Source organism: Rhyacophila brunnea, unplaced genomic scaffold, assembly GCF_057557595.1.
Source record: "Rhyacophila brunnea isolate RB1 unplaced genomic scaffold, BYU_Rbru_1.0 scaffold_4, whole genome shotgun sequence".
Classification (NCBI taxonomy): domain Eukaryota; kingdom Metazoa; phylum Arthropoda; class Insecta; order Trichoptera; family Rhyacophilidae; genus Rhyacophila; species Rhyacophila brunnea.
In genome coordinates, this window is record NW_028233068.1 from 30925683 (window position 1) to 30949295 (window position 23613).

At 33.8% G+C, this 23613-nt stretch overlaps 1 protein-coding gene across 1 annotated transcript in view; it reads left to right on the forward strand.

Annotated features, from left to right (window-relative positions):
- Positions 1-23613, forward strand: part of LOC147067244 (uncharacterized) — a 133822-nt gene that overhangs the window by 94249 nt on the left and 15960 nt on the right. Inside the window, exons 2-8 of the mRNA XM_085953788.1 lie at positions 12445-12551; positions 16553-16708; positions 17051-17183; positions 18364-18548; positions 20394-20564; positions 21460-21629; positions 23311-23459. Of these exons, the coding sequence (XP_085809914.1) occupies positions 12445-12551; positions 16553-16708; positions 17051-17183; positions 18364-18548; positions 20394-20564; positions 21460-21629; positions 23311-23459 (1071 nt within the window). The remainder of the gene's footprint in view (positions 1-12444; positions 12552-16552; positions 16709-17050; positions 17184-18363; positions 18549-20393; positions 20565-21459; positions 21630-23310; positions 23460-23613) is intronic.

Here is a 23613-nt window from a genome sequence, read left to right on the forward strand (position 1 = left end):
TTTCATTTCAACGTATCGTCACCTACCTATTGGGTGCGATGTATTAAGTAGTGTTGGATTAATCTAGTGTGAAGACTGTTATATATACGGCATAGTGTAATTCCGGGTACCTAGGTTCCTACCAGCACCTGTCATGAATGTACAACCGTGGATATGTACGACCGCCTTCCACAAAGCTATAAACGTGTCCGAAAGAAGTGATATTATGTGCTCATTCCGTCCCGAGACGGATCCGCACGGAATTGATTTTGCAACCATGCACTGTAATGGTTAAAAAAGGAAGTTAAGAAAGAAAAAAATGGACTGGCTCTGCTGTCCGCTGACGTTAAGCGCCCTGTGTATTCGCATACTGAGTGTCACGAGTTGAAATGGATGACTCTACAGAGGAGTCGGGACTATATCGCTCCCCATATGATGCAAAGTTGGTCTCGGTTGCTATCAGATCTGCGTGGCCAATTGGGCCCGTGTGAGGACGGACCTCCGCTCGTTCGGGTTTCATAAGCGGGCAATCCCAGAGGACGTGTTCAACGTCTTGGTGGTCATGCGGGTAGAAAAAATACTTACTTAATAGCCAATGGCAATACCTATTGGAGGTAGACCAAAACTACGGACATTTTGTTATAAAATAACATATTTAATACTGGTGATATGATAACAGTACAAAAGTAATGACATTTATCTTAAACAAACAGGGAGATGATATGACATAATAAAAATGTTAGTGTGTAATTAGTGTGTATTTGTTTACACAATAAAAATGTGTGAAAATATTGAAAATATATTGAAAGTATTAATCTATTATATAGAGATAGACAATATGTCATGATAAAAATGATGTAATGTACTACATATTTTGTGGTTGGCTCTATATTTTTTTGATAATATAATCAACAGGAAATCTTGACCATATGACGATAATAATAATAATAATTTATATATGTAATTTTAGTACTTAATAATGTTATTATTTTAGTTTTACTGTCGTTTTATATAACGACTGATAAGACCGGCTATTATAAATTTCTCTTTCAATTGGGTACATACATTATTTTTCATTTGTGATTTAAATTTTATATTTTTGTTTGCTCATTCTGATGACAACATAATATTAAACTAATTTCATTCTAGCAAAGAAAAATTCTCAATTTTATTTCACTAATATTAAGTCACATAAATGGTGTTTGTAAAGTATAAACAAACTGGCAGGAAAATATATAGATAAGGTTTCTATAATTAGTATGTGTAATAATTCCACAACAATGTAATAAAATTCGAAGTGTAAAATATACACCAGGATTGTAATCCCGAAATTCGGATCCGCTCGATTTCTCAAAATCCCCGGTTGAAACCGCCTAAAAATGCCTCGGAAACATATCTCACTTTCACGGGATTGCTGGTCGGAAATTATGTACTTATTATAAAACTTTGTAGAAACTATAAAGTATAAACCATCAATCAAATAAATCCTACTAAATATGACTTCTTTTTGTTGTTATTATTTATAATAGTAATAATACCTGTATATTGCATTCTATAGTCGCTGTCTAGCCACATTTACCTATATCAAGGGTACATACGGGTGTAAGTATCAGCAGGTCTCGCTCTCGCGAACCTCTACGAAGTTTACGATCTGTTGATTAGTGCACTTTTTCATGTAGCATATCCGTTGCCGGATGTCGATTTTAGCCACCACCCCCCACGTGCACCATTAATAAAATATATTGTCATTATAACGTGATAACTGATATAAGTATCCAATGCACTAACACGTACACATTGGCAGAATAGTATAATAGTTAAACTTCATAGCTACTGTCATACAATAATGGGATACATACTTGCAATAGTTTACGTCGTTTACGATAATAATATGCTACTGGAGGCACAATGTATTGACGCATATTGCACTAAGTATATTAAAAAAAAATCCAAATATAAATATTATTCTTCAAAGTGACATCAGATCTGCGGTATTAATGCTAACGACCGTTATCTATCACATGACCTTTTTAACATAATTTTAAATTTCCATGTTTGTTTCTTATTAATATCATCGGTGACCTTATTACAAATATATTATATACTTTCAAATTATAATATAGACTCTTTATAGGCACCTTCATAGTAATATTATCAATGCGATGTAATTATTTCTTTATAGGTAATTAATTATCACCATCAATTTATCGACACTGTTGTACTTGACCTTTTCGTGATACATATTAGATGACAACGAACTGGAGATGGATGTTTGAGAATTTTCTATTATACTGCTGTGCAACAGACAACGGGAAAATACTGCTCTATTTTCCCAAAAATGAATAATATTCAAATGCAGTGAAGCCCCGTGGGGGTAGGCAGATTGAGCGTCACTTGGGGGCGGCAGTTACTCGAAGGGCGGCAAATTGAGGAAAATCATTTTGAATATATAGAAATAGCTACTTAAACTTAGCAATAACGAAAATATCTTTCCATTAAAAAAATCAGCTCACTGGTTTTGTCGGGTTCGCGATATCTAGTTTACTTCCGCTGCCCTTCGACGTCCTTGGTGACCAGAAACGACATGTCAGATTTGCAAATAATTAGTCTGATATTTTGTTAGTAATGTATCCATACAACACATTTCTTAGATATTGGACTCATGGATGATAAAAATAATGTATAACAAAATGAGGCGGCATTTTGGCGCTGCCTAGGGGGGGCATTTTATCTAGGGACGCCACTGTTCAAATGTATCATAAATTAACAAATAAGTAGAGAAAGTTAAGTGACTATGACGGGAACTGAGAAATCTACCGACATTATTTTGTTTGTAAATAATATAAATGGCTGGTTATCAATTTCACATTGAAAATCCTCTTGACATGTTTTGATAAGGAAAATTTGCTTTTTAGTATTGTCAAAAAATTAGTGGGGTATTATGGTTTACCTTATTTTACCACTTCCTGCTGACTTTTGCGGTAGGTATTCTTGACTAATACCTATTTATTAGTCATAAACCAGACATCATATCAGACGAATTCGTATATTATGCAGCCAACATACTTCCTAAATTATCGTGGAGCGTCGTATTTCGTTATCTTTTTTTTCTTTTCCATGTTGTCTGTCTGGATCTCCCACACTATTTTTTAGACATACTGCTTGTAAATATAATATGCGATATTACTTGAATGTAATACTCAATTATGTACACTGTCGAACACATTTTTTACTATATAGGTAAGTACCAAAATATAATAAGTGGGCATTCAATTGACTAATCGCGAGTGGAGAACTACAAGGTTCTAAGTGTTTGTCCTTGGAGAAACAAAAGTAACAATGAGGCAGTTTAGAATACTACTTCTTTGTTGGGTTTGTTTTTTCAAGGACGAACACTTAGAACCTTGTAGTATTATGCCGGGTCTACACTGGCAACAACGACATTGTCGCGCGACAACCTCGTTAAATTTTACGATAATTATCATATTTATCGTAAAATTTAACGAAGTTGTCGCGCGACATGTTGCCAGTGTGGACCCGGCATTAGGCTCACGTAATGTCCAGTGTTGCGATCTTTTTCTGTGATTATTATATTACTTGTAATATAATAATCACATAATTATCTTATATTACAAGTAAATTAAAAAGTTGAAAAGTTTTAAAACTTTTGACACTTTTTTTACATCTGAGATAACTGGAAAAACGTTGCTTAGCTTCTTGTGCCAGGCATTACAAGAGATCTGTCGATGTGTACCAATTAACTTTTGAGTCGATGAGCTTTCTTCTGCGCGGGCTTTTTCGATTTTTCTTTTTACAGTTTCCATTTCCGGCCAAGTGACGTATCCGCACCATCACGTGACATTGTTTATGGCGCGAAAGGACATTATTTAAATGAAGTGAGACAAGTCGCTTTGCATTGCGTCGTTATGTTGATTTCTCTATGACAAACGAATGGATGCACTTCCGGCGAAATAATCAAATGACGTCACTATGCATGTGATTATGCCTATATAAATTAAAATATATGAGTGTACAAAAATAAAAGAGATGCCGAGAGTATCTATCTCTTTTTAAATCGAGTAGCTTTCTGTTGCGATGGAACTTTCAAATGGCGCATATTTGTATACTTGTAATGGTTGTCAACGGCAATGAAATAGACGTATTATCTTTTAATAGATGGGTAGGTAATATAAAATAATATATCTTTACCTCATTAATGTTAGGGCCAAATAGTATAATTATTATAATCTATAATGTATATATTTATTTCAAATTAAACAAAATATTATTGTGGGAAATTTACGAACTAGGTACTTACCTACGATTAATTCTCAAAACTAAATTACTAATTAAACTATTTCTGTATTCGAAAGAAGATGGGAAATAGGTCTGAAATTTTAAAGACTGAGTTGAATATAGCAAATAAACCGTATGTACCTAATCCGTATAGCGTATGTATACATATACGTAAATCAGGAAAGGGATAATTCGAATCAACGCCGGTTAATTAGTACATACAAAATTTCACAAATAAACAGATATTCACATTGACAATTAATTATCTAAAGTTTCATCTTCTATTAGTTCACCTCCAAAGTAGTGTTTATAGACGCGTTTCCGTTTTCGGTTCGCACACCGAACTAACCCCATTGTAATTTACTCCGATTAAATCCTCTTACTAAGTGAAAGCTAACTATTTGAAAGGTTATTTTTTTTTTAAATTAAAGTCTGAATTGAATAATAGCCAAAACGTACGCATAGGTATCGTGGTAAATCAGGAATGCTGCAGTTAGTTTTTAGGGGAGTATTTTGGGCGCCATACTCCTGCCAGAACTGCGATGTATCAAATAAAAAGTAACGGGTTTTATTTTGTTTTCGTAAAATTTTCAGAGATTGCATTATCTTATTGATCAAGTAGAAATTGTACAATACGATAACAAAGATTTTACTTAACCTACATAACTTTTTATTCTGATCAATAAAAAGGGTTACATGTTTTTGAATCCCAAACATTGTGAAGTATTGCGTATTTTCGGCGAATTATATTATCATACATTCAAATGGATTTGTATGTACCTACTACGCCGTTTGACGCCCATCATGTTACAAAGGCTAGCGAGCTGCATTTCTATTAAACAATGTGCTTCCGTTCAAATCTCATCGATTGTAGATATATTATGATATGTATACTTCGATCGAGGACTGGTACCAAGGTGTTAATCAATTAGGTAAGAATCAATCATAGTAAAACAACAACAGTATGTTCGGATATCGGATCGACCGGTCGATCACACCATTGTTATTGAGTCGTAAAAATGTAAAAAGCGTTTACATTCAGTTAAATTGTGAAATGGTTGTAAAATAATAATGTAAAATTAATATGATTTCACTGAGATTTTGAAGGAAAAGCGTTTTTATTTCCTTAATCAGCTTATATAAAAGTCATTTTTAAATTAACTGGGCCATGATGGAGCCCATGGAACCCACGGACTATCGCAAAAGTACGAATAAGAGAAGATGTGACCCCCTGCACTTTAAACTGAGGCGCAGTTCCCCGTAGAGTCGTGAAATAGGTTATTATTTATACGTTGATAGAATAGTTTGACGATTGGTGCAATAAGTGGCCAAAAGATTACCGAAACTTATAATTTTCAAGATGAATGAAAAATAGCTTCACGGTTAGACAGTTTTAATTTGTTACGCCTCAGTGTCCTTAGTGACCAAATACAATACGTTTGTTTAAGTTAAATAATAGCAATGGAAGAGTGTGGTGACAAGTAGATCATTGTCAGTTTTGATACTGAATAGTAGATCTCAGCCTACTTGAAATTCGACTAAGAAAGTGGGCATTCGAAGTAGATCGAAACTGTTGTTTTTAATAATTACTACTTACTTAAAAAATAATAATATTAAAACATTTTGATTTATAAAATGGCAATGGTGCAATGCGACACTCATTCGCTTCTCACACATTGGCGACTCTCCAATCTCTCGCTAGAAAATAATATTTCTTTCCCTAAAATTATACTAAGCCTGCAGCCTGGTCCAAAACTCGTCGATCACAACAAAATAGTATCTACCACCCTAAACAAAGGAATACTTACATGATATTAGTACTATCAACCGAGGGAACTTTATAGAATTTGAATTTAAAGTAGGTAATACTTTTTACCATGAGGTAACATATATTAACATTGTCTATATACGTAGGTACAATAGTTATATTTGTGTCGCTACATTTCAAAATCAGCCAAATCCACCTTTAGGTATTTTTCACTTTTTTGTGAATTGCTGAAGAACTACTGCTTTCTAACATGTCTGCATTATCAAAATGTGGAATTTATTCATTTTAAATATTCTATACTCGAAATAATATAAACTTTCACCCTAATGACTGTGTAATTGAGAAAACAAAAAGCTGTTTTTCTCCTATTCGTCTATTATGGACTTGGCTGATTTTGAAATCAAGCGACACATTTGTGATTGTTGGATGATTAATAAAATTTCTATGTCACAACAAGATAGTCGATCAATTCGATTTATAGTTTTATTGTGAAAGAAGTATAAATATCTACAATATCAAACAACCGATCAGTGAAAATAAATACTCTTTGTCTGATAAAATCTGTAATCTGTATCATTGTAGGTAAATGTAGGTAAGTACATAATAATTATTTCATACCTTTGTGCTTTGTAGGCGTTTCTTTTCTACCACTTAATATTATTTATTTGGTATGTTATCAATAATAATCAATTTTTAACTGTATCAAAACACTTACAATATGTGTCATATCGACGTCTCAGTTCCATACAGTGACAACTAGAAATTTCTTGTTTTGAGAAAATGATAGCTAAATCGGCCAAAAAGTAACCTCACCTTATTTTTATCATGTTTTTGTGAATTGGGTTACTCAATAGAATATTGAAAAAAAGTAGGTAATAAAATTATATTTTTTTGTCTTTTTTTAAGTTGCATTGTATAAATTATAATTATTAATGTCTTTAATTATTTAGAACTACGGAATGGTTCATAATATGTATGTTGTTATCCCGTATGTAGTTATGTACTATTATATTTTGTCTATATTAATTCCACGGTTCTATAAATTTGTTGAATTTATTGAATTCAAAAAAGTTATTCATACCAATTAATTATAGTATGTATTGTGTTATAATATCATTTCCTTAGTGGTTTGTTTTATGGTCATGGTGTATATACACTCGTACAGCGTTACTACCCTCCCCTTTCAAAAATAACATTATTTGGGAGTACGCACATGACCCCTTTAAATGGATTTATTGATCAAACAGCGATACCGGTTTGCGCCCACCCCACACACATAAATATAATGAAATTCAAAGCAGTAAATATTGATTATCTTAATATGATCCGTATACAAACACTTAGTTAATATTCTATCCGGATTCCGGATTACTTCTGGCCGCAAGTAAAGTTCTGGACCACAAAAGTAACTTGTCGTTTCTGACAAATTTTGGGCCTTTTAATTTGTATTTATTTTTATAAGCAAAACTATACGAATATTCACAGTAGATACAGAAAAAAACTGAGCATACAAGATTTAAAAAAATATCTTAAGCTGTGGTCGATCCACGACTGGATGAAAACTTTCTCTAGTTCTTCGCTGTTGCATACATTCGCCGAACTTTATGAGTTTGTCTGTGCACTGGGTTTTAAGGCGTCCTTGTAGTCATTAAGTGCCCTTTGGGTACCACTATATGACGACATTTGTCCAGCACATCGTCATTTCTTCTGGCTATATCACATCGCGCACTGTTATATGCTTCATTGATCATTGGTTTCTTTCGTGTTATCTCCACGTAATGCCCAATATACACCTTTGTCATACAGTAAGTATCCATATGTCGCATGCATACGTGAGCAGTGAGCACAGGTAACACTGGTTGGTTGAACTCTTTACGCTTAAGACACAATGGGAGGTCACTTTATAAGATCCTATTCACACGCCCAATTGGTTCTGCGAGCAAATATATATTATTATAGGCATGGCCCCCACATCTTGAAGCGGGCCCCCCTACCTATCGCTAAGGATAAAGGCTGTCTACGCGGTAAAATTAATGTGTATATTCAGTCATTTTTTCGTATTTTTTAATACATCCATTTGAATTGTGGACTTGTCGAGTATTATACACAATTAAAAATTGTATCGTACAACCACATAATTTTAAATAATACTTAATATTATAAATTGAGCAGGCGACTTTTTTTACTAATGAAGCAAATTTGTGATAAATGTTTATCTCACTTATCTGGTCGACTCACCTCGCTGGGCCCTGTCAGCCCCCCGTTTGTGGGGGACATGATACCAGGTATATCAACTGTGTACCTATCTAAAATATACTACACGTTTTGACTAAATAAATAACAGCAGTTATTCTCCGAGATTTTCCCACTTTGTTTTTAAATACGTGCCTACGTATGCAGGGAAATTTCAGATTTTCATATTTTACCTTCAATGGTTTGTGAAAAAATACAATGACACGATTAAAAAGACACTATTTATACTTACCTGACTGAAAAAATATGATTTACACCTATAAGCGATTGACGAAATGTAATAGCAGCATTTATAGTTTTTAGTCTATTGAAAATGTTTTTTTTCGAGAGTACGACAGTTTACCACTGGGATCCAGAGTTTCATATATAATTTTCCGGTTGTCGCGTTAACTTTATGATCGATATAAAAACATGTCACATAGAAACCGACTAGATATTATAATATTAAAAAACTAAGAATCAAATTCGATAAAAATATTAGTGTAATATTTACCTACTTATGTGTTATTTAATCGTTTTGCAAAATATTTATTAACTACACCGATGGATAAGGTACCACATAATACAGCTAGAGTGTCAAATCACATCTGAAGAAATTTTGTTGAACGTTTTGGAAAACCTTTATAGTTTATGTTTATACATTACTTATGTGAGTAGATACCTACTTAGCTGGGACTATCAAAAAAGTATTGGTTCTTTTTTTCGATACCGAGTTCGTGGTTTTTTTTTTTTTTTTTGAAAAAAATCCCTCCTAACTTGCAATATTAATATTTTTAACCGGTACTTCGATACCGGTATCGTATAAGACTTGTGATGAGTGATGACTAACACATAAATTAAGGGCAACAAACCCCACGCGCAGGTTTCTCTCCGCCAGCTGTGCTGCGACTATCTTCCACCGGTGTAGTTTCGTTCGGTCATCATATTAATATCATATCATAACATTACTGCGATCATCATGCTACAAATAGAGTGCAAAAACGTGGTCGGCCATGTGGGAGGCATTGTCATATTATGTAATATAACATTATTCAATGTAACGCTTACCTATTCCGAGGATGACCTTTTAAATTTACGAAAACGTATATTAAGCATCTTTTGTGATACAAATTTATTTTAATCCGGCGATGTCATACCTACATATAGGTTAACACAAAAATGGTATCTTTTCACTAAAAAAAATACATCCCATACTAACCTTCAAGTAGATACCGTCTCCCAAGTATCACAAAGTATGTAAATTAATATCGAATAATAAATACTCTGTAGGTATCTTTATTAAATCACCCCAATAACGAATCATATACATAATATAATAATATGTCGCTAATTGAACAAGTTTATTCGTCTGTATATTGTATCAAATTATCGGTGCGTAATTCGCTTATATTCTTATATGAAAAACGATAACACCATCTAGGGGACAATTATCAAAGCAATGCGCTATGTAGTATGTACTAATGTATATCAAACCAAATATTTTAAAAAAAATATACTATAATATGACTTACGTCACACATCAAACGAAAACATATTGTAGGTATTCGATATTTCGTCTGTCATAAAATAATCAAATAATCGTTTCAACAAAATATACAATAATTGTGTATCGTCAATGAGTTTTTTGAAATTTCCTACATATCTATAAATATTATTAGTATTATCTACTTCTACTACTCGAATATCGTAAATACAAGTGTTCAAGTGTGCACTATTCTTTTTGTCGATTCATTGTGTACAGGGACGGCTCTTATATAGGAGCAAAGGTGCACTGATCTCCCAAATTATTACGTAACTATGTAATAATAAGTACGTATTCAAATACCTACATATTGTATGAATTAATTATTGTAAAATATCTTTAATTTGTCGCCCGTCTGCACGCATAAAATGCGCGTAATTTCTGGCGGCCTGCATGTATGCGTAGGTACGTCCTTCGTAGTATTAATTGTGCAGGAGAGAAATCGAACCGCCTGGCGATGATTTTTTTTCACGCTGCCGATAATGTGGGCTCAGTTGTGATCTTTTTTTATTTCCGAACGTGCAATATTTACCTCACTTGGGACACTGTGCCTCCCAATCTGAGCTTACGAGCGCAGACGACATTTCACGACAATGCTGTGTTTGACTGGCGCGAATAATAACAACTCACAAACGCTTTTGAAGTCGGTACAAGATTCCCGCGTAATATTTCAAATTATTATATTATTATTTCGTACGTTATGAGGTAAATGCTACGTTGTTTGCCATATAATATTGAATTGATCAAAATATCGATTAGAGTGATATTGTGTTCATTAAGTTAGGTGTAGCAATCTCAACATACAAATACCAATTTTATAATTATTTTACCTTTAAAAATTAAATAATTTTATTATGCCTAGAGCAAAGTAAACTTGTAAGTTAGTAATTGATAAACTATTAATAACCTTTACATAATATAATATACATACTACAATTTTTTACGTACCTACTTATACTACTCTAAGAGAAGTAGTTATTTAACAAAAGCGTTACATTGTAACAATTTCTACAATATTAGGTATTTCAATAGTGTATGTGGAGTATGAGTGTTATTTTGAACGTAAAAGAGGATAAAATATTTTTTAAGAAGATGAACAAAGCAATTTTCCAATGTCAATTATTGAAGAAAAGAAATATAAATTATTCTATCAAATACAATATTCGTGTTACCGAAGTATTTTTCATTTTGAATACGTCTTTCAAATCAGTCCCATTTGGAGTGCAATTCTGGAGTTGAGGTGTACAAAGTATTAGCAATTTTTTAACAGATAGTAACTATATCCCGTTGAAAAATCACCGATCCATAGTATTTATAAAAATGATACAGCGCGTAGGTATATGCGGAGAATGTGGGATGCAAATAACCGAAAGGGGAGTATAAGATATGCCCGAATTGCGTCAGTATGTGAACTTCAACCGACCATAACCCGCGTACTACCTACCGGAGCTACACAAATGCGGAGTTTACGGCTTCGTACCAATGACATATTGTCTAAAATACTTGCATCAGTTATAATTTATGGAAGTTAGGAGTGTCAAACGTGGAAACTACGTTGGCACATATGAAATGTATTACAATAAAAATCGAAAAGAGTTTGTATGCCTTTTGCATCATACCTATCATATCCAGAAGCTTGGACTTTATAACTTTGACAATAAATAAATGCTGTCGGTGAATGTGAGCGTCGTTTCGTTTCTCAACCCCCCCCCCCCCCCCAAGATGTATTATATATTTAAGCATAAGCCTACCTCCACTCTGAAGGCTATTGCCGATTTTTTTCAATACCACAAAAAGGAAAATGCATGTCTTTGCATGCACTCCCTAATTTTATGATCACCGGCCGCCACTGATTGTGTACATGTACATCTTACGGGCTACATCATTTTTACCTAAGTTATAAAAATAAAAATTATGTATGCATGGTTGATTATTTAAAATAAAATAAATGTTAGTTTCGTATTTTAAATATACCTACTTGTTGGAACGTATACGCCCTTTTATCAATGAATGATTAAATAGACTGGATATAAAGGAATTAGAATAATGGTTGCTATATGATAGAGTCTACGTTTTATAACTTTGCACTTTTTTGCACTGTTTCCTACACTTTTACGCCTCTTATAACCTTTACCTCGCATAAAATTAGACCAAATGATATTTACTTGTATTAATATAATATGTAGTAGGTAAAAATAAATAAATGAATAATATATGTAAAAAATAGTATGTTTAACATAATTTTCATCCTATAGCCGGACTGTAAAGTTATGAAGAATAATAATTTATACTCTAGTCTGGTTCACTAACTTGTTATGAATCTACATACGTAACTACATAATATTATATCAGCGTAGGACTCATTTGACATTTAGCTTAGATACTACATATATTATATAAGTTTATTCGGACTGCATTTCATTTTTCACAAATAAATTAAGTTCTAAATTAATCCGTAGGATTATTTTTATGGTTACTTCAATACCTATTTATTGATAAATTGTAATATGCCTTGTGTTTTGTATCCATAAATCCATAATGTTTTTTTCCCGAATTGACAAATATTTCTTGACTTGTACTTTTTATTTAGACATTTATTTCATTCATTATTTTCTTCTTATTATAGATACAAAAGCTGGTATCCCTTCAACCGATTTCAGCAGACACACACTAATCAAGCCCAAAATATACCATGGCAGAGAAAAAAGACAAATTTCTACCACAAAAGAAGAGGTAAGTTTTTAAATTGTTTTATGTTGTGTTCGCGAATTTAACGTCGAGAGTTTTTATTATTATAATATAATATGCAAAATCATACACCTACTTTGGTGGTTTTAATAATATTTGCATGTATTGATTGAAGGCGATCTAACTAAAATGTTGAAAGTGTAAATATTTACTTTTTAAATATCAGGAAATTTCTAATAATAATATAGGAAATAGGAAACTATTATACATTGTACTCAGCATGTGTATAGTTAGTCACATCAGTGTATTCGATAAAAGAATATTGAATTTTGTCTCCTATATCCAACCAAAATACTGAAGAAATTCTGAATTTCGGTAAACTTGACGACACTGTCAGGTTAAGTTATATTTTTTGATGAATTCTTACACTGCATCTTCTCGTAGCATAATATGTATCTATTATAATATGCCTCGGGAGTCCCATGTGATGTAACCGTTGACTTTAAATTAATACCACTGATGGTGTCATGACTTTTCATACAACTTTTTTAAAATTAAACTCTGCCCAAATAATTCATACAAACAAGCCGTTCGCAAAGCCTCAATTACATTGAGCTTCTTTACGAGCTGTTTGTTGGCGAATTTATAATCTGCCTGTAAAGTCGCCCAGTGTAATCATCGAACATGTTAGCTTGTTCGATGATTACACTGGGCGACTTTACAGGCAGATTATAAATTCGCCAACACACAGCTCGTAAAGAAGCTCAATGTAATTGAGGCTTTAGCGACATATAATATTGTATTATTGATATCGCTAGTTCTCGTGGTAACACATAACAATTAATTAAACGGAACTATTTGTGACACTCTGATATTATCTTAATTTTCAATTTAAACATTTAAACAGAATTGAATGTTGTAAATTTTCACGGAAATGTACATTTTTTTAATATAAAAAATGGACTATTTCAAAGGTAATATCGTGTAGTTACATCTTATAGTACACCCACCTTTGTGCTACAGTTTAAAAAATACATGAATAAAAATCAGATTGTGACCTAGTTCCGAACGACGCCTGAAACAATCTTTTCTTTTTCATGAATATGGTTTGAATGCAGCACAGTCTTTGGAGCGAGTGCAACATGCTATCGCTAGCAGAGGTGTAACGTGTTCGTTCTGCCTTATAAAAATGTAGATTACAAAGGTTGACAGATGAAAGATTGTTTTCAGGTTTCTCTCTAGGATACATATTAATTATTGTAATATACTCTGTACCTGGTTTGAGTACCTACCTACCTACCTATCTGCGATATGAAGATTTATTTTGTTTTTTTTTTCTCAACCCGTCTCATTTTTTATGCATTGACGATAGTTTTACACAATAAAAACAGTTTTCATTACACCTACATACTTTATAATAAATTGACGTTTAAAACTAAAATAAAGTAATACAAAACCCTCATGTCGGAATGCTGGGACTCTTCAGAATCACGAGAAAAACACAACTACGAATCATGCACATTATTCGATGAGCATCCTCCCGTCGTCTCACGTGACGTGAAAGTGGATCAATTTCGTAGAACAGGCTATGTATCAAAGTTGGAAGATGCCCAACCACCAAAGAGGCCCCTTTCCAGCAGTCCGGAAGGGAAAGGGAAGGTGTGAAGCATATGCTGTGGTAGTCAGACTTTGTAGAAAGGGGGAGCTTCCAACAAACAGACGATAGTGTCGAAAATTCCTGGAGGCGGTCAAGACCCACATAGGGTTGTATTGCTGACGATGTTTGCGACGCTACTTCAAATAATTCACCTTTCCAGTATTTAAATAATTTGATCTTAAAAGAACACCCTTCAACATATTATATAACATGGAAACTTGATATATTTGTATATATACGTGCGTCGTGCGGTGATTTTGAGATGAGGGATGCTCTTCAAAATAAGTCTATTAAAAAAATATTACATGAACTTGCCACATACATATCTAGATATATAATTAATGCGGGATGTATGTGGAAAGTAGATATTTAAAAAATGATGTAGGTACATTCAATTGACATTTATATTGGCAAAATTATCACAACAACATACGGGTATTTTTTTAAGTGGTACATAGGTAATATAGTAAATATATATTTTTATAATATATATTATATTAATATTAGCGTATTTCCATGCCTATAAAATGTTTTTTTATGAATTCGGGTTTTAAAGATGTATTAAATATTTAAATTATCTTGGAATAGTTTAGGGATGCATTGCATTGACAGCATCTATGGACCGCACGCCACTGATATAAATATACCTAATAATATATAACTTGTGTTTAGAATATGTGGTGCATTATTAGTATTGCGAAAGGTTCTTCTTGTGATGGTTCTCTTCTATCGAAGATTGCTGACCAAATCGCAGTAGATACGTCTGTCCACCTGACTGGTGCCAGTCCCGTCAATTCTCCGACATCTTCAACTAAAACCCCTCTTCTATCTACCTACATTGCCTTCTATGTATACCCCCTCCTGATAAATATTATAGCTTTCAATGGTGCGACAGCTCAACTTGAGCTTTGTCACCTCCGACGCTTTCCTCCAGTGTGATCGTCTGATCTTGCATCGCTCGTAACCTCCCTCCACATCCAGTGTCTCTCGCGACCAGCCTTCTTGCTTCTGAGTTGCCAATGAACCGTGTGCTTAACACGGCTTCTTCAGTTGAGCCTCAGGAGTTTTATGAGAGTGGAGCACGTTAACTTAGTATAACTACTTTAAGTTTAAAGTGTTTTTTTCTCCTATTAATTAAACTAGCGTTTACGTAGTATGTATCATTCTCCACTATAATGGTTTTGGTATAAGGTTTTATTTTGTCAACTTTAAGATACTTGAGATACGTTATAGTTGTTTCAGGCTATAAACACATCCTCGGAACGGTCTTCGATAACATAATCCTAGGAATTCAGATAACAAACGTTCATAATTAGCTTGTCATGATAGAACGAGAGGGTGCATTGTGTCAATATCTGCTTTCCTATACGCTGACAACAGTGGCGTAGTCTTCATTAATACTAATGTTTATTTTATTTGTACTCATTGTCATTACCACTTATTATACTAGAATATTTATTTCTAGGTTTATCGAGTTTTTTTCTAACTGTAACCGGTTGCCTTACACGAATTGTACAATATTAGTTAGTTAGCATAGGATGCGGCGCTATTAAATCCCACCTGTATCCGGAAAACATAAAGAGTCGAGGAAAAGGAAGACCATCTCTGCTCGCTTTTAGACTTCGGGCATTTAAAAATGCTAAAAACACCCCCCCCCCCCATTCGCGCATTTAGATTATTTTTTGGTCACGTGATGTTTCAGAATACGGGTTTAGATATTACATATTTTAAAATGTTTAATAAACGGTTTAGATAATAAAATATATTATAGACACAATTGATATAGGCCAGGGTTGGCGAACCTTTTTACACAAAAATCCTCTAATAATAAATTTCGCATACACACATTTTACACACTTCCATACATTTCCTACATCGCATATTTCAAATTCTCGTTAATCTGTTATGACTAATTGTCGCTTAAATAATATTATTTAGTTATTGTAATGTACCTACTTAAATGAATAAACATCGAAATAGTAAATATAATTTTATAAAAATTATCAAGTAGGTACCTACTTATCTTTATCGGATTCACTATTCTGTCAAACATTTCAATCTCACTATGACAGCTAACTGACTTAGTCAACATTATTTCGTTTAATAACTATACTTATAATAAAAATATTTGGTCTCGCGGCACACCAGTTGCGGAGCACTGACCTAAATGACTCGCCTGCACTGCCTCAAGAATCTAACACCATTCTATTTACCTATTATAATGACAAGATTTCATCATTATATGACTATTATTTTCGTCAAATTCACGCATAAAAAAGCTGAATATTCAATAATATGTTAAAAAATTGAGGACTGCTACCCCTGTATAAGACTGCACTGCAAAAAGATTAATGAAATATCACAAAGTCTTTTTTTTTTTCATTTCCAGGATGGTTTTCATGCTCGGGATCTGACGATAGGCTACGTGTCGTCGGGCAAGGAATACGTCCTCGAACTGCGGCTAAACCGAGAGCTGGTGCCGGCTGACTTCTTCATCAGGTACCAGCATGAGGGTAAACACGTTGTCAACAGGCCTACAGGAAAGGTATGAAAACCACATCTTGAACACTGATCTATTGCATACTTTAAGACAGTTTAAGATAAAGTTGAAAATGGTGTAGTTACTTCAATCTCACTTACAAAATAAAAATCCTTGTTATTAAAATATTATCAAACATAGGTTCTGGTCTCTCGGGCCGAGGTAGCGTCATTTAATTTTCCATGTTACAATAGCAAGAAAAATAGTATATTTAAATATTATTTACTTAAATATTTGTGTAGTCTCAGCATCTCCTCTACAGATGGAATGCTCGGAAACGCCCCGCACTTTATCAAATTAAATAAATAATTATTAACTTTTAAAAGAAAACAATATTTTTTTGTTCAGGATGTTGAGCTGTGTCAGTATGTGGGTGTAGTTCGAGGAATGAAGAACTCGTGGGCGGCGCTCTCCACCTGCAAGGGACTGAAAGGAGTCGTCTACGATGGAAAAACCATGCATTATTTACAATCTGGAGACGGTAATAGCTCAAATTTATCCGCCACTATCTTTATTTAATAATAGTTGGTTTCATTATTAGAGTTATAAAGAATAACTTGTATTAAAAAACCGAGATAACTTGGATCTATTCTGTATATAACATGGTTATCTAAAATGCATATTAACACGTAACACCTGCGCGCATACACACATTATAGAGGTAAGAAGATCATGTGGCATATATGGAAATGGAGAGACTACACTAGATCGGTCACGTGCATAGAATGCCGGAGGAGGTTCCAGTAAAGTGGGCTATGTACGCAATCTCCGAGAAAAAGAGAACTACCTGGAGGGCCGAAACTGAGATGACTGGACTGAGTCTCAGAATGCTCAGTCAAAGCAACTGGAGAGTGTCGGTGCTGGATCGTCCAGGATGTAAGGAGGTTTTTGAAGGAAGCCAAAACCCGCCAACAGTTGTAGTAGATTAAACAATGATGATGACCTGCTGTGCGTGTGCAATACCACTGACATTTTTTTATTATCACTTCAATGTTTGCCCTAAAAAAGATGTCGAACTAGAATTTTGTACACACTATTTATTATATCATAATTATTGTTGTATCATAATATTGCGTTTATAATAATATGAAGGTACATTGCCTTAACACAGCTTAATACTAGAGGAGCCGCGGCGCTAATGTCGCAATGTGAGTATCAATTTTCCAAATCTCTGCAACTCAAATTAAAATTTGTGGCCCGTATCTAGTTAACTCAGATGCCAGGAGTGCCTGTAAGGCTGCAGATACAAGGCATTGCAGTTGACGTGCGTCGACGCAGGCCTTATTTGATTCCAATTACATCCGATTAGAATCACCAATTAGATAAAATAAACCCAACTGGTAGCCTTAGCAACATTGTAAGATAGTTCTCTTAGAATGCATCATAGCATTGTTTTTAGAGACATGTGTTATGTTGGAATAGAAGTTCTGGAATCGAAGTCACAGCCCACGGCTTTAAAGTGGAATTTTTCCTCTACTCAACTGTGGATACAATTAACGTTTGTCTTGAAATTTTACTTAAATAATAATAATTATTCACATTACTGGCCTAACTGATGGAGAGCTGTAATGAAGCTAAAGACTCGATTTATAAGATAGGCCTATCAAATTATCTTATTACCAAAACAGAAATAAATATATTACTTTTCCTTTTCCATATAGATAATGATTTGGAAATGCCGCACTTCCTGTACAGCCACGAAGACTTGGTGACCAACCACACTTGTGGCTACACGGGAGACAGTTCGCATCTCAAACACAACATTTCTTCTCATCATGATCACCAACATGACAATGACGGCTTCACGCTCAGCAAAAATCATAAAGAATTCAACAGAATATTAAGGGTACTATATTAAAATTCATTATCTACTGTAGTGAGATTACACCCACGGTGGCCGCGCGGCTTAAGCGTTGGACTATAACGCCGTGGGTCCCAGGTTCGAATCCTGGGTCTGGCAAGTACACATTTGTTTTTCAATTTGTGTGTGAGTCAGGGTATGGACCTAATAGGTTGAGCAAGTGGCTGACATCCATTTCTCGTAAAAACAAAATCTGTTAATACAAACCTCTACTCTGTGGAGGCCCATATGATCCTATTAGGATAGGACATGGTCGGAAAAAAAAAATTCTGAGATGGGATAACTGAATATGTTTTTCCTGAATGTATAATAAGCTATATTATCACTGTGCTGTGCTCGTGATGGACGAGAGGTTACGTGTCTGTGTATGAAGTCGCTGGTTCGAATCCTGCCTCTGGCAAATATTGCATGTTGTTTTTCAATCCCAAGCATGGACCTAATAGGTAGAGTAACTGGCTAACATCCATTTCTCATAAAATACATCTGTTTAAAGACAGCCAAAATCTAGGTTGGATTGTAGAGCCAATAACAAAAAATTACTACATTAATGTACTATAATAATACTACAATAACTACTATTTTTTGTAGTCATTCTAATAATTTCGATGGGCCTGATATTTATCCAACTGACACTAGGTATATTGACTTTTTACAGAAATATTAAGTCAGGATAAGACTGCTATAATATGTTAGAAATAAAAATCATTTCGTATTTGAAACACTATTGATTAAAATAACTATGCCCAATAGTAGAATGCACTAAATACTGTTTGTAAATGTTTTACATCAGTATTGAATCGACACCTGAAATGCATCTTGGACAAAACACTAATAAGACCAATAATTGTCATGTATGTATCGGAAACCTGTTTCATGACCAAAAGCATATAAAAAGTGTTGAGCTCATTTGAGCGGAGCGTGCTGCTTGGTATCTTCGAACCATCAATGAAAGTTGGGGTGAAGACGAAAATACAAATACGGGAGCCCACACATTATACAGTCCATCAAATTAGGCCGCCAAAATGGCTGGGCTATGTATACAAGATGGACGAGTCACGCATGACAAAGAAACTAACATCTGGGAAGCCGGAAGGCAAATGAAGACCTGGTCGACTTCATACTATATGGCAGGATTGTGTCTAGTTGAATTTAAAAACCTTGGGCATTCCAAACCGGTAGGAAGCGGTTTTGGACAGACCCGGATGGAGGCAGATGCTGGGAGGCCAGGACCCACATAGGACATTTCTTCTCCCATCACCGACTTACCTTATACATACCTACATAATTTTATACATTGCCGTAAAAATATTAAATATGAATATTTCTTCTTAAGGCCATGCATTAGTTGAGGCACGGTCTAAAAAGATCGTCGCTAGGCGATGCGCGGGTGGCGGGTGAAAATGACGCCTGTCAAACGAAATATTAATTGTCATATAAATCCAACATACGTCCATTTTATGTTCTGTTTATTGTTCTATTAGTAACAATAATAATATATTCATTGACATGTTTTCTTTTTAAAGTAAATGAGTAACGTTTTTAGTCATCTTTACACGATTTTAGAATTAATTGACCCGTCGCCATCACGCAGCAAAGTGACGTGTTCCTGGGTCAACTTTCTCTCAGTGAATGGCAGCGAGTCCAAAATTTCGTCGCCCGTACAGTTGAAAATTATTTGGCGTTTCACTGATGCGTCACCTTAAAGTTTTCAGAAACTGTGCAAGAAATATCGAAAATATTAGCATTGTTTTTTTATTTGCGCCTACTCCCGTATAAAATCAGGTTTATACAGAAACACTAAGTCATTTGTATGCATTATCTTATTTCTAGTACAAGAGATCATCCAGTGAACCTGAAATCCGAGGACCATACAACGCAAACAAAATGTCCCGATACGTAGAACTTGTGTTAGTAGTGGATAATAAAGAGTTTAAAGAACTCGGCGAAAGTCTGTCCGAGGTTCACAAACACTGCAAGGATATTGCTAACATTATCAACTCCGTAAGTCTACAATATTGTTATTATGTTTTAAATTCAAAAATCAACATTCATCTATTATTTAGATTTTCAATCAATCAATTAATTTCTTTTATTTTAGTGTAATTAATTATTATTCTTGAATAAGTTCCTGATTATTAGTTTCAAGTGTGTATGATAGGAAATGTATCATTTTTTTTTTTAAATAGGAATGGATAATATTATCATTTCAATAGAATTGCTTATTATGTGATAAAATAATGCCATGTATAGGAAATATTAATGTATGAAAATGTATGAAATTAAAGTAAAAAAAGAACCGCTGGTCACTGATTAAGTTAGCTATAAGTGACTTTGCATTGGAGGTTCATTTGAAGAGAACTTCACACTTCTACTATGACACTCCACTATTATTTCAGATTCATCCAATTAGTTAATTACAATATGATACGTGAATTCTATGTGTAGATATAGCCAAAATAACTCTTAATAAACTTAAATGTATAGGATAGTGTACGATGGTGTATAATTAATTATATTCGCATACATTTGAATATAAGACTTTGATATAAATACCTAAGATAATATCCCCATGTCAATTTTTTGTAAGGAGCAAAAAGCAATACATTGATCATTATTTTTATGATAAATGACATAAAATACTGAAAAATGCATATGCAGGTTATGTAAACAAAGCAAAAGACTTGGCAAACAAGGCAAAAAACAAAGAATCAGAATGCGGGCTACCAATAGAAGAAGGAAATAAATGGTTACCAATACAACCATACGTACAATCGTTCGAATCGAACATCTATCTGTCGTCGAATTATATAATACGGAATGCGTATAAGACTGCTTCCTATCTAAAGTCAAAATTCTTTGGTTTGTAATTATATTTGTGTGTTGTTTTTGTCCATAGCTGTATGCACCGTTGAATATATTCATTGCCCTCGTAGGAGTTGTAGTGTGGAATACCTACGACGAGATAACTCTATCCAGTAATGGAGACACGACGCTCACCAACTTCCTTCACTACAGAAGGGAAAAATTGGTGAAAGACCATCCCAATGACAATGCTCAACTGCTAACGTAAGCCTCAAAATCTACAATTTTTATATTATACGTCTTAGTTATTATTAACTTTCGAAGACGATTTTAGGAAACTTTTTGTAGGTTTCAAATTTGACTGCAAGCAATTATTATGGTTAGTCTTTTGGAGGTTAGTCTTTGTGACTGCAATGAAATTCACTTTATATTATTGGCATCTGCCAGGTTCCATCCACTGGTACATGAAAGCCTCCCCATCACTCCTTACTTTTGGCTACAATATAACTTTGTTAAACTTAATTAAACACAATCTATTGAGTAATAACATTGATTTACGATATAGGAGAGGTTTTTAGCTCCATTTACATAGATTTGATGAAAACACTACTTTTGATAGTTCCTAAAACATTTACCGCGGTTCAATTATCAGCATATTGGTATTAAATGGCACACATCCATTAACATATGCCGACTGATTAGTATGGAGTGGTTTTCCGGCAATGAGATTTTATACTGCTATAATGCAGGTGAGCTGAAATTGAAATTGGTCAATATATTTATTTATAAGGAAGTTTCCACGAGCATAGCAAAAAATTAAAACCTCACTGAGCAATAGTGAATTACGGTATTTGACTAGCAATTTTCAAATAGGCGAGTGACTTGTCCGGCCCACTACGATGAGAGCAGTTTTGCTACACATATAAATAATGTATATATCTTATAATTCATATCGTCGAATCAGAGACAAGTGCAATAATAAACTATTGCATAAGTGCATTAAGATGACTTTTATCTCTGATACAACGATATTACGCTACTAATAATGTCTGACATCAAATTTAATAATTCTGTGGTTTCAAAAGTGCTTAAATCAGTTTTGTTTCAGCCGGGATAATCGGTTTTGAAATAAATCACATTTTTCAAAAAACTCTTGCTTAGAAGTTAATTGGTGTATCTTTTTTTTATTTCTTTTACATTACTTATGTATAATTAAGTTTTTGATATTGTAATGATCAACGTTAGTCAGTGCTCAAAACACGCCTGGCGTGTGGCCATTAGATACATATACATTCACTGCTGACCAGTTAATTACCACATTTAATTAACATGCTAATTGCTACACACCATGCGTGTCTTGAGCACTAACCGAGTTGTGGTAATTAACGCATTCGCTGCTGAGTAGATAATGACTTTTTAATTAGCACCTTTAAAATGCACGTTAATTACATCGATCGGCCGCCTGGTCATTACGCGCATGTGCGTCTTCAGCGTCCAAAGTATTAACTGTTCAGCAGTGACTGTGTTAATGTATATAATTTTAAGTTTTTTCTAAATTTAAGCTATTTCTACAAATAAAATATCTATTTATTTTGCTTACATGTGACAAAATCACAAAAAAGAGCAAAATTTTTTTTTTAAACACCCTGGCATTAAAATCTTAATTTTAGCACTTAAGAACTTTTACCCTGCAATCACAGACTTTTACTTTGAATTGTATGTTTATATTACCGCCAGCCTGTAATTAACTAAAAATATCATCTGCTAATTGTTTTTAGGGACTTTAATGTACCATACGATACTGTAATTATTTTGAAAATCTTGCATGTAGGTACCTAAGTACATAAATAAAAATTGTTAATAATAAATAGAAACCAATTCTTTAATCATGAGTTTTTCACAATATATTCATATTGATGAATCACCATTGACTGTATTATTTCAGCCGAGAACAATTTGTTGGCGGTGTTGTTGGGAAGGCGCTAAAAGGACCCATCTGCACTTATGAATTCTCAGGTGGGGTGGCCATGGATCACTCCAATGTTATTGGACTTGTGGCTACCACTGTTGCTCACGAAATGGGCCACAATTTTGGTACGATTCAAAATTAAATTACTACACAATAACATCCCATCCAAAAGTTTTTTTCATCTGTTTAATAATTATAAACCACAAAATTTGGCAGTCAATAAGTTTTTTTGTCACCATTAATTACATAAGAATATAGTCAAACGATTTCTTTGTTTCC